A 12,964-nucleotide genomic window follows, 5' to 3' on the forward strand; every position below is an offset into this window, starting at 1 on the left:
GATTAAGAGCAGGGGATGGTAGAGAAAGCATTAGCCAAGTAGCAGCTGCGAAATTGCATTTTGTCCCGTTGTTCCATTCTCCCAGTCCTGATTTAGGCACTGTCACAGTTGCCCTTGCTCAAGAGTGAGCATTTTTGTGCAAAGTTCAATGTATATGTAAATAAACAGCATGACAAAAAATAATGTAAATTTGATAAACTGGATGGTAATATTCACCAAGTCTATGCAAACAAGTCACTCTATTTAACTTGAAACTCACTCTGAGCATGAAAGACTGTTTACTCAGAATTCAAAATGCCCATTTAATTTTTTTTCTTGCCTCCAAAGGAGCCGTTCTTTTGAATAAGCACTACCTCTTCTCTGCATTAAATTTGTGAAATAGAAAAGGAAATGTTTCCAGCCAGCCATGCTTTCAAAGCTTAAATGGTATTTATTTCTAGCCCGATTCCACGCTTGAAATTGTGATACTGATGCCGCATTATCTCCCCATTGCAATTAGAGGGTGGAGAACTATGACTTCCACATCCGAAACCAATTTCAGAGGGGATTAAAACCCTGCCTGCTCTAAAATTTGAACAATGAATTAATTATTGCACTGTAGCTCCTTGGGAGGAAAACGCAGGCCCCCATCTCAGTGATGCCATCACAGGTTCCGTATGCCCCCTAAGAGGTGCAAAGATTCCAGCCAGAGGATGTGGAAACAAGCGAGGTCTAACAAGGCTTGTGGAGGAAGGAAACACTTCAGAATTAAATTCCTGAATATTGTTGGGACAATAGAACAGCGATGATGGGCTCTATTTATTGAAATCATTATTGAACATCTGTGTCCAGCTTCATGAGGCTGACAGTCTTGGTCAGGGCTCAGTGAGCTTGTTCTGCAAAGGGCTAGGTAAGAAATACTTTTAGCCTGTGGGCCACCGGGCCCATCATACCTACACAACTCTGCTGCACCAACATGAAAGCAGCTATAGAAAACATGCAAATGAATCGATGTGGCTGTGTCCCAACAAAACCTTATTTATGGCTGGATTTGTCCCGTAGGAAGTTGTTTGTCATCTCTTGGTCTCCATAAATCTTACCTCTCAAAATGTGGTTCCTGGACCAGCAACATTATCATCTCCTATATGCTAGTTAGAAATGCGGATCCTGACTGCATCATCGACCTACTACTACCTCAGAATGGCATTTTTGGTAAAAGCCCTGGGTAATTTATATGAATCTTAAAGATTGGGAAGCACTAGTATAGTAAAAGATTAAGATTTTACGAACATTTTCTTAGGCATGTCTCCCTGTAAGGAGGCTAGGGTGCTATAGACATATCACCAGGAGATTCTTGATCTAATCAGTTGGAAAGAAGATAATGTGTAAGCAAGAGAGAACTATGAATTTGCCAGTTTCTCTGTCAAGAGGGAGAGTTTTGACAACCTAAGTCTTTATAGAAAATATTTCAGGCCATTTATTTATAATTTTATATCATATACTGTATCTGATTCCAAAAAGAGATGTAAGTGACTTACGGTAGAAACACAGAGGCAATGGAGAAGTTATAAAAGAACTGTGTAAGAGTGGGACACCTGAGTGGCTCAGCGGTTGAGTGTCTGCCTTTGGCTCAGGGCATGATCCCTGTTCGGGGATCCAATCCCACATCAGGCTCCCTGTGAGGAACCTGCTTCTCCCTCTGCCTATGTCTCTGCCTCTCTCTGTGTCTCTCATGAATAAATACATAAAATCTTTAAAAAAAAAAAAGTGTAGGAGTATGGAGCAGAACCCAGAAAGAAAGGAAGTCAGTTGTACCAGGAACTTGGGATAAGATGCTAAGTAGTAAATGCCTGGTTAAAACAAGCAGACCAAAAAAAAAAAAAAAACAAGCAGACAAGTTCTCGAGGAAGCACACTCTCTCTTTGCTCTAAATTCAGAGATCAATTTGTCAAGCAAACCTTTAGAAAAAGGTCACACAAAAACTTCCAGGAAACTGCCTTCAGTGGCATTTTTGTAGGAAATGAAAATTAACCTCTATATGGCACCTTTTTCTAACAACCCTTGATAAAAGCAATATTAAATTATACTTCAGGAAGAACGGTTCTATGGAAAAATGAGCCAGTGACATCCAAGCAGTGTTTCATTGCTTTGAATAGGGCTTAAAACCCTTTGCTACTGCCTGTGTTGAAGTGTTAGGCAATGAGCTCAGGAAATGCTAGTTCTCCAACACCTAGTTCACCAGAGCTCTCCATGCCACCCTGGATTGCTGTAGTGTCCTTGGTACTTAGCACAGCTTGTTACCCTTTGGGATAGCATTACTAGCGTTAGCAATCACCATCATCTATAGGGAATTTACCACATACCAGACACTATAATAAGAACTTTACATATGTATGTAACTGTGAGAGCTAAGTATAACACAGGGGTTAAGAGCATATGTGCTAGAACCAGATGGGTTCAAATCCCACCCCCAAACTGCTATCTAACAGCAATGTGGCCTTAAGTAACTTACTTAAGCTCTGTGTCTCAGTCTTTTCACCTGTAAAAGGGGGATACTACCTAACTCACAGGCTTATCATGTGCATAAATGAGTTAATATGTGTGAGGCATACAGTAAATGCTCATCCATCCTGTGGCATGGGAACAGTTACTATCTATCTCTAGATGTGGTGGCTGAAAGCCTGAGAGGTTGCCCAGGTCACATAGCTAAGTATGTCATAGAATCAGGACTGGACCTAGTTCTACTATATTCCAAACTCCCAGACTGAGTGTCCTCACTACCATGGCCCTCAGTGCCTCCTAGAGGTACAAGCACCCTGTTCTCCAGTGGTTGCCAAAGTCTTTGAAGGTAAATATCACTCCAAACCAGGTTGTGTGTTGTCTGTTGTCCAAGCATCTCTAGCACCGTGTTTGAACATAAGTTGTTTAAGAAGTATTACACTTGGAAAAAAAAAAAAAAAAGAAGAAGAAGAAGTATTACACTTGGCCACAGAGCTTCAGATGGCTTCCAACACCAGCCAGGCAACTGCTCTCTTCTTCCCTCAGCTTAGACTATGGCTGGAGCTTCGTGAAAATGGGGTAAAGCATCACAGCATCTACTAGATAAGATTGTACCACTTAAAAGCTACAGTTTGGTGAGATGAAGCTAATGGAGAGGAAAGATTTAGGCTTGGAGCCAAAAGGACCAAATCTTACATTGCAAATATCAGAGGATGGCCTATAGCTGGCAAACTTTCTGCTTTGCTGACTTGCTCCCTTGTCACCCATGGAAGAAACTGCCAATCACAGCATTCTTTGTTCAACACTTTCCCCATTTATAGCACTTTAGGACAAATCCCACTGGCCTCTCATGGTGTAGATCAACAACTCTGAACATTAGTGCAAGAGACTGAGCTAGAGTCTAAGATCTTGAATTCATTTTACAAGAGTATCCACTTCCCACATCCTTCTTATGAGGGTGAACTCTTGAGCCACAACATTTGGATTTTAACTCCAGTTTTGTTACTTACTAGCTCTTTACCCCCAGCCCAATGACTTGACCTCTCTCTGAGGCTGTTTCCTCAATTGTAAAATGAGAGTAGTAATGATTGCTTCATAGGGCTGTTAAGTGGATCAAATGAGTCAGAACAGAGCTTGGCACATGATAAGTGCTTTATGTGTTTTTGTTGCTATTGTTATTGCTGTTGTTGCTATTACTGGCCTCATCTGTAAGATAGTGTTATTTCCAGCTCTGGCATCCTAGGCTTCTACAACCTCAAGTCACAGTTCTATTCCCAAGTGGCCGAGAGTATTTGATAGTCACGTAGCCCATCTGAGCCATTCAAGCTACCTGTGTGTAAGGGAGCTAAGAGTTACTGTCTTTCCCACGTAGCTGGGGAGGGAGAAGAAATGCAAGGTTCTCAAAGGGAAGAAAAAAAAAGAGAGAGATTGAGAGAAGTAAAAGCCTCATACAGCTGCTGACTGCTAGTATCAAGGGGACTTCAGTACTTCAAGTTCTTCTTAAACCCACCATGTCAAGTGCACAAGTGGTTGCTGTTGATCTCAGGACTCAAAGCCTGCCCATGGTACATTTCAAACCTACCTGCAGCACAGTAAACAGACTGGGCCCTCTCCCCACTTCTAAGAGAGAGATGCAAGGTCTAGAATGTCTCAGGACACCAGGATCTCTTTCAGTGCCAGGAAACTTCCCACTGGTCACCTGGGCAGAAAAGCCAAAATATGGCACTCCTTAGCTAGAAGACTCTCAAGTCAGCATTGATATTATATAATCCAATAGGAGATTGAGAAAGTTTGGGGGTGGTTGAAGAGAAAGAGCATTGAAAACTCAGATACTAGTTGTCTGACTCTCTAGCTCTAAAATTGGACAAGAGGTAACTGAGCATCTTAAAGCCTCAGATTTCTTGCCTGTAGACTCTGGCTAATAATATTATCAAGATATTAATATAATATGTACTATTTATTAGCAATAATAATCTTTCAAGATTGTTGGAACAAATTAGGTCTATGGCACATCTAATGTACCATACACTAATATACTATAATATATACTACACTCCTGACACAAATAGAAGCTTTAGTAATAGTCATTGATGTTACTAATATTAGTATGTCTATATTATTACGATTCTAGTGACCCTTTTCAAAATAACACTGGCCCAGCATTTAGGAATGAACATTCTAGTTTATACACAAAACTGCCAATTTCACAGGGCTGATATTTCTAGTCCCAACTCTGGGAGCAGCAGCTTAAGTGACAACCTTGGTCAAGTCACCAAATTATATCACAGTGTGGTAGACAATACTAATGACCTAGGCATCTCAGGTAGAGTGGTTTTGAGCGGGAAAAGCTTTAGAAAGCATAAAGAATCAGAGAGACGATTCACCCTTCTGAACTCACCCTTCTGAGTTGCATGACCATTAGGAAAGTATTGTGGGGAAAATCTCATGAAGTCATCTTCATAAGATGGGCAGGGACAGCAAGCCAGGCTTCCTGCCCATGGTCCAGTCTTTCTATTATCCCTCCCTGAGGAGCGCTCCCTTCCCTTTCCACACTACTAATCGTAACTCCTGCCTTTGGCATCCTGTGCCATGTTCTAGGTACCACTGTTTCCATCTGAAAGATGGTAAGATTTTATACAGAAAAGCAATTTGCTCCAGGTCACATAGCTAGTAAGTGACAGACCTGAAAATTCCAAACCAGCCTTTTCTGCCTCCACAACCTGTGCTCTTAACCAGCATAGTAGTAGTTGCAGCAGCAGCTGCTCTAAGGATTAGTTATCTCTGATCCGTACACAACTCTGCATGTCACAAATGAGAAAATGGAAGCTCTATGTCAGAGTAGTGACTTGTCAGAGGCTCCTAAGCAGACATTGGGGTCCACTACCTGGGGGTCATCACTCACCAGGACATACTCTCTGCCTGCAGTGCTATGTCAACCTGCTTTTCTGGTACCAGTTTTTCTGTGGCTTCTCTGGCTCCACTATGATCGATTATTGGCAGATGATATTCTTCAATCTCTTCTTCACCTCCTTGCCTCCTCTCATCTTTGGAGTCCTCGATAAAGACATCTCTGCAGAAACACTCCTGGCATTGCCTGAACTGTACAAGAACGGCCAAAACTCTGAGGTAAGATGGAGATGCCTCAGCTCCTCCTTGCCTCTAATTCCTCCCTGCAGGAGTCAGAGAAAGAGCAATGACTTGGGGCCAGGGGCCTTACAGTCTGATCACCACTCTACCTCTTACCTACTATGTGACCCAGTAGCTCCACTCCCCATTCCTGGCATGTTTCTTGTTTGCTGTTAAGAGTGATGGAACAGATCAGTGGGTATTTTTCTTTAGTTATTTCTTAATTATACCACAGGTTAACATGGGACTGCCCTAGCTGAATAGGAAGAAGACATTCAGAAAGATCCCATTGCCCTCAGCTGGCCCCCTTTCTCCAGGCCTTTGACAGAACCCCCAAGTCTTGGTTTGGGAACCCCTGGGATTAAAATCTAGTTTGCTCATCACTGGGTGATGTATTCATAAATGAGGGCTTCTACCTCATGTCAGGGAAAACAAAATTTAGAACTCAAGACTACACAGAGTCTGGAATTGCTGGTAGCCAATAGATTAAAGAAGGCCTAGGAAATCACCCTGATTGGTTGGTTGGCAGAGAGAGGCCATACTGGCACTCTGAGTGATTTGGAGAAGTCAGACCTCCGACACTCCAGGTGGTCAGGCTAGCACAGACACAGCTCAGCACAGATTGGACAGAAGAGACAGAGAACCTGACTGCCTTGAAGAAAGAGCTCTGGGAAGAGGGATATTGAAATTCATGAGAGTACCTCTATGCCTGGGGGAAAGGAGAACCAAGCCAGATGTGGTATTTGAGAGCTAGTAATATGTTGTATACAGCCAACTAAGAACTAAGCCCAGTCCTAACTTAAAAATGGGAGGAGAGCAACACAGCAACCGTAGCATAGCAGGCAAGAGAGAGCTATATACCTATAGGTCTTCTGATTTTTCCTTTCCCATAGGTGTGCTAGATGTATAATGTATTCCTTGGGTATCTAACAGTAAGAGAAGTTAATGTAGCAAAAACATAAACTGAGAACAGTTTTACTTTTCCAGGGAAGGCAGGAAGAGTGAAGCACAAAATGAGAATACTTGTCTCTGAAGCCATTGAGCCCTGTCTCTTGGGAATCCGTGATCCTGGGCTGTAATAGAGAACTCCCTTTCAGATGCTATGTAGAAACCTTAGAATCTCTAAATATGCCAAGTGTGTATTAGCACTAGCAATGTGCTAATGAATGATAGTTATTGATAACAGAACACTTAGTGGGTACTAAAGTACAATTGCATTTAGATTTCTCGAAACCCAAGGAGATAGTTAGTGATTTTATTCTTTTTATGGAAGGAGAACCAATTATCAAAGCAGTTTAGTGAGTGGCACAGCTGGGACTTGAATTAAGGTCTGTCACCCCCGGTCTGTGCTCTTAATTGTTCCATTCTTTTGCCTCTAAGATAAGAACATTGTAAGTGCCATATTGTCTGTTCAGGTAGCACAAGAAAGTTGGTGGTTGATGTGTTCTTTCCTGGCAGTGCTACAACCCAATGACTTTCTGGATTTCTATAATGGATGCATTCTACCAAAGCCTTGTTTGTTTCTTCATTCCTTACCTGGTAAGTTGTATAATCCCCTTCTAGCCATACAAATCACAGAGTGGAACTGGTCCTGTTCATATACTAGTAGTGTCTTTCTGGGCACTGTAGCACAGAGACTCCAAATAGGTGATCTGCAGGCGACATCCAAGTCAGTATCTGAAAAATCAGAGTGCTTTACAGAAACATCTCAATTTCTGCCAGTTTTTGAAAAAATGGAAGCTATCATTATATTGGGTCATTTTTCCCACATAGGAAAAATCCAGAATTGACTCTCAGCCCTGCTTAGATGGGGTTCATGTTCTCCAGTTTGCCAGAGTCCCTACCACTCCCTTTTGTCTTATACCTAAGCCCTCTTCACTCATTTATTATTTCTTACTTGAACACTAAAAGTATTTGAATTTACAACCCTTGATTTACATTTAGATTTGTGTTTCCAATGTCAAGGCAGCATGCGTTCAGGAAGGAAGTTCTGATAATAAAGGATGCTATATTACCTGAAATAAAAGCAAAGGATACCTGCCCCATCTCAATTTGTTTCCCAGTTTAAAGAGTAGGAATTTAGGGGTGCTTAGATGGCTCAGTCAGTTATGCATCTGCCTTTGGCTCAGGTCGTTATCTCAGGGTCCTGGAATCAAGCCCCACACTGGGCTCCCTGCTCCGCGAGGAGTCCACTTCTCCCTTTTCCTCTCCCTCTCCCTCTGCTGGTCCCTCTCCCGGTCCTTCTGCTTGTTTGCTTGCTCTCTCTCTCTCTCTCTCTCTCTCTAAATAATCTTTTTTAAAAATTTTTTTTAAAGAGTGAGAATTTAGTTGTAAAGTATAGCTGTGTTTCTTCTGGACCAGAATGTGGGGCAACTGCTAAACTGTGGTGTCTACTCTGCCTTACATTCTTTTGCAGTTAGAAACAAGATGGGCCAAGTAGGCAGTCATTGCTCCATTTGAGTTTCCTATCTTACAATACCTTCTCTCTCCAGGAATCTGCTTGCCTTTCCTGCTTCATTATTTGCCCCTACTATGTGCTCAACAAACCTACCATATAGGTCTATTTGAACTTTTCACCCTCAGGTTCTCACCTTTGCCTGATCTACCTTTCCTCTCTCTCTTTTCAAGGAAGTTAATTCCTCTTATTATGGCCTCAGCTGTTATATCTTATCTTCTGTATCCCCAGGGTACTTCGTATACCTTATACCATTGTATCATTTATCCCCTTAAATCATACCACATTTGTCTTGTCTAGTAGACTATAAACTCCTTGAAGGTGGACACTGAAGTATCTTCAGTAGTTGGCATTGTGCCTGCTGGTGGCTCAATAAATTCTTTGTTCATTCATTCCACGATGTTCTGGAACACCCTCATGGTTTCTGCTACAAATGTGTTTCCAAAGAATTCAGCCCTATTAACTCACTTCTCATCTTGTCTGTTTCTATGGTTGGCAGCTATGTATCTCTTCTCAATCCTTCCCCTCCCATGACACCTACCTTCACTATTGCTTGTGATCCTATGACACGTGATCGCTGTGTCAAAACCAAGTCTTTGAATCCCAGGGAACATCTGACAGTGCTTGTTTTTTCCTCCTCTGCAGACCTACAAGGATTCAGATATTGACGTCTTTACCTTTGGGACACCCATCAATACCATCTCCCTCACCACAATCCTCTTACATCAGGCAATGGAAATGAAGACCTGGGTAAGCACTTCAGAGCCCCTTTGACCTAAAAAATTTGAGTTGTTTTACTCTGTATCATTGATCCACTCAATAAATGACCACTGAACTTTTACCTGTATCCCACTTGTACAGGGATGAGAGAGGTAGAAAAGATTAAGTCCCTGGCCTCAATTTGCTTATCCTCTATCCAGGATTATAAAACCAAGACTTATAACCCCTAAGACAATTTGTTGCAAAAGTAGATATTTTTGACTAAAACAAAAAAAAAAAATCAGAGGTTTCAGAGATGAGAAAAACAGTATCCTGATTGTACTTGAGGCCGTGTTAGGGAGGTATATGCTTCCCATTTAATTTCAGTGTAAAAGATTAGAAGGCTACCTTCACATAAACACATCTCAAGCATGTCCAAATATCACATTTCAGTATCTAAAAAGGAAATGCTGGCTTTCTCATTAAATTCTTGTAGTCAATGATAATTATAAAAACAAAGAGCTTAAAAATCATATACCAAGTATCTCTTTATATGATTTTTAATGTATTACCTCATTTAACCTCCCAGAGCCCTTTATGGTTTTTTTTTTGGGGGGGGGGGCAGTCTTACTAAGATATAGTTGGCTTATAGCACTGTGTAAGTTTAATGTATACAGGATCATCACCTGACATATATTTATTGCAAAGTAATGGGTGTTAACTAAATTAGATCAGCCTTGTGACATGATGTGCAATAGCTAGTAAGAACCACCCAAGCAAACTTCTCTGTTCCAATTCATGTCAAAGACAAATAGAAAAAAGTGATAAAACCAAAAAGGTATAGCCAAGCTCAAGTACAGGATAAATTTCTTCAAGAAACACCAGAACCAGAAGAGGCTGGAAAACAATGAGGCAGGGGAGACAGAGGTACTGCACTGACTCAAACTGAAGGCTTTCCAGAATCCAGGACAAGAAACTGACTGTGGCAATGGGGAGTCTGGTTCCTATGGGATAAGGAAGATTGGAGCTCTGTTTATGCTAGGTCCAAGGTCTGGGCTGGAGTTGCCCACTCAAGAAAGCAAGCTTGAGAAAAGTTGACAATGACATGCTATTTGGAATTCCAGTTTTATCAGAAGCCATGAGGAAGGTAGGTAAGAGTCATTTACTACTGGGAACTGAGCCAAGCTATGGAAACATTTAAAACTCTTTAAAATGAACAGTTTTGTCACTGAAATTAAAAATGCAATTTATGGGATCCAGTCTAGATTGGACTCTGGCAGTGAACTACCAAATTGGAAGATATTGGGAACTCATCTGGAATGCCACACAAATTTGAGAAAGTAACTCAAAGGAATAATGGCTAGAATAAATGACTAGCATCCACATAATAGGGGTTACAGAAGAAGGAAAAAAATGGTAGAGAAACAGTACCTAAGGAGATAATCACTGAGAGAGAAAATTAATCAAAATAAAGCTTAATGTATCACCTGGATACAGCAGAATGAAACTGTACAGTGTATAAGAGACCATCTTAAAGTCAACCAGAGGCTATGGACAAATTAGTTGAAAAGGAATAGCAGTTAAACTGACAAACAATAGAAGCCAGAAAGCAATGGAGTCATTATTTTCAAAGACCTGATGGAAATAAACAGTTACACACCACTTAAAACTAGGGTAAATAAATGACATTTTGAGATAAACCGACATTGTAAGTTTTGCCACTCCCAGGTCCTCAGCAAAAGAAGAAACATACTTCTGCAAGAACATAAAAGCTTAAACTGTAAGAAACGACATCATGGTAAGAAAGAGCTGTTCAATAGGCAATTTATGCTAAAGTCTTCATCATTAATAGGAAGAGAATAGGAATATGCATTTAACTATCAATTTTTCTATAAAAAACCCATATTTATTTAGTGTGTCTCAAAATTTAAGGTCTCTTAATACTTGGAAATATTACCTTCAAAACTTAAGGATAACCATAAAGGGATGGAAAGAAATAAGAGGAATATAGGAAACTATTAATTTTGCAGGATAAAAGAAAGATAAAAAGGTAAGAGCAAAGACAAATGATGGCAAAAAAAAAAAAAAAAAAAAAGCCCCACAAAGTAAGGTGTTCGAAATAAGTATGTCGGTAAATTGAACACCAATAAAAAATAAATTAAAAAAAAAAAAAAGAGGGATCCCTGGGTGGCGCAGCGGTTTGGCGCCTGCCTTTAGCTCAGGGCGCGATCCTGGAGACCTGGGATCGAATCCCACGTTGGGCTCCCGGTACATGGAGCCTGCTTCTCCCTCTGCCTGTGTCTCTGCCTCTCTCTCTCTCTCTCTCTCTGTGACTATCATAAATAAAAAAAAAAAAAAAGAAATTAGAAATTCAGACATTTATAAAACAAACAAAAAAAGCAAATATATCAGTACTCATAATAAATATTAATGAATTTAGTTCACCTGTTAAAAGCAGAAATAAATAAATAAATAAATAAATAAATAAATAAATAAATGCAAAAATTATCTGATTGAATTTTTTATCCAGCAAATATAAGGACAAATAGACAAAAATCACAATTGTGGTATGAGATTTATATACAACTCTATTAGAAACAGGCCAAATAGGATATAGAAGTCTTGAATAAATTATCACATTTGATTTAGTATAATTAGATATAATATAAAAAATCCTGTCCCAAATAGTAAATATATACCTTTTCAAAAATATACAAACTGTATACCAAAAGTAAAAAAGACCAAATTCTAAATCACAAAGAAATTTGAAAGAATCCTGATCTTCTCTGACATGCATTTAGATTAAAAACAAGCAATAAAAAGATAGCCAAACAAACCTAACATGCTTCAAAGTTTCAAAATGTACTTCTAAATAACTCATGAGGTCAAGAGTAAATCATAATGGAAATTATTGCTGAAGGACTGTAAAAATACTATATATGCAAACTTGTAGGATGAAGCTAATGCTTTTATTATTAAAAAACAAAGAAAATAAAACAAGAATTCAATTCAAGGAAACTCATATACCCAACATCCAGGGTGTTGTCATTTAACTTTGTCATATTTCCTCTCACTTTTATAAAAAATTAAGTCTAACATACAATTAAAGCACCCATGATTCCCTTGCAAACATTTTATCTTTGGTCTTGAACATAATTTCAGGGTTCATCATTCTTAAGCATATCTTATACATATATATTTATGAATACTTCTTTATCATGTATATCTATCCCTTAACTTTTTTTTTTTCACTAGACCTAATGCTTCGGAGTTTCACCTATGTTGATAGATTCACCTTTGGTGATTTATTTTAACTGTTCTATTGTATGAATATGCCACAATTTATTTTTCTGTTGATGAATATTTAGGCTTTTTCCCCTTACTTTTTTCCTGCTAGTAAGAATGATACTGTAACCAACATGTCTCTGTATATATACATGCAACAGTATTTCCAGGGTGCATCATACTTTGAAGTGAAATTGTATCATAGCAGATGAGTACTTAAACTCCTCTAGCTATTTTCAAATTGCTTTCTACAGTGACAGCATCAACTTAGAGTTTGTAGTCTACTACCAGGATATGAAAGTGCCTTGGTTGGGTTTTATTATCTTTAACACAGTACTGAGTTGACTTATCAATAAGTTATTTGGAATTTTCATTTAGTGGAATTGGTCTAGGATTTTCTTTCCTTGAACTGTCTATGCCTATTTTGGTATCAGGATTATTTTAGCCAAAAAGCTAATGGAATAGTAGAGACAAAAACCTCAGAGAAGGGGGGATTCTAGAAGAAGAGCCAAAACCTGTTTCTTTGAGGATCTTTGCAACTCTGCCCAAAAGAACTTTGTTGCTGGCAGCTTGACTGAGTAAAAGATTCAGAAATCGAACCCAGGTACCCAAGGCAGGAGTCTAATAAGAGACCACATTAAATTAGGACCCCAAAGCTATACACCTCAGGGTAAGGCTACACCCAAAATGGACCTGCCTGTTCTACCTTCCCAGCAGGTGCTGCAGGGATTATTCCCTCTGTGAACAGAGCAGAAAGAATCAGAATCCATTAAACTGATTCTCCCTGCAAAGGACCTGTCCTAGGTAATGAACCATGGGCTGGCCTCATACAGATTTGCAGCCCAGGTTTATATCACCTTGGTGAGCTAAATTTTGATGTATGAATCCAGTCTGAAGTGACCCAAGATTGACAGTTTCCAA

At 39.7% G+C, this 12,964-nt stretch overlaps 1 protein-coding gene across 13 annotated transcripts in view; it reads left to right on the plus strand.

Moving 5' to 3' along the window:
• Positions 1-12,964, plus strand: part of ATP10B (ATPase phospholipid transporting 10B (putative)) — a 331,154-nt gene that overhangs the window by 284,705 nt on the left and 33,485 nt on the right. For 11 of the 13 annotated variants that reach the window (XM_072824280.1, XM_072824277.1, XM_072824270.1 and 8 more), the window contains 3 exons: positions 5,404-5,604; positions 7,063-7,143; positions 8,705-8,809. In XM_072824280.1, coding sequence (XP_072680381.1) covers positions 5,404-5,604; positions 7,063-7,143; positions 8,705-8,809 — 387 coding nt within the window. Of the gene's footprint in view, positions 1-5,403; positions 5,605-7,019; positions 7,144-8,704; positions 8,810-12,964 lie in introns of all 13 variants that reach the window. The other 2 variants (XR_012029896.1, XR_012029895.1) reach the window with 1 other exon arrangement.

The sequence above is a fragment of the Canis lupus genome, chromosome 4 (assembly GCF_048164855.1).
Source record: "Canis lupus baileyi chromosome 4, mCanLup2.hap1, whole genome shotgun sequence".
NCBI lineage: Eukaryota > Metazoa > Chordata > Mammalia > Carnivora > Canidae > Canis > Canis lupus.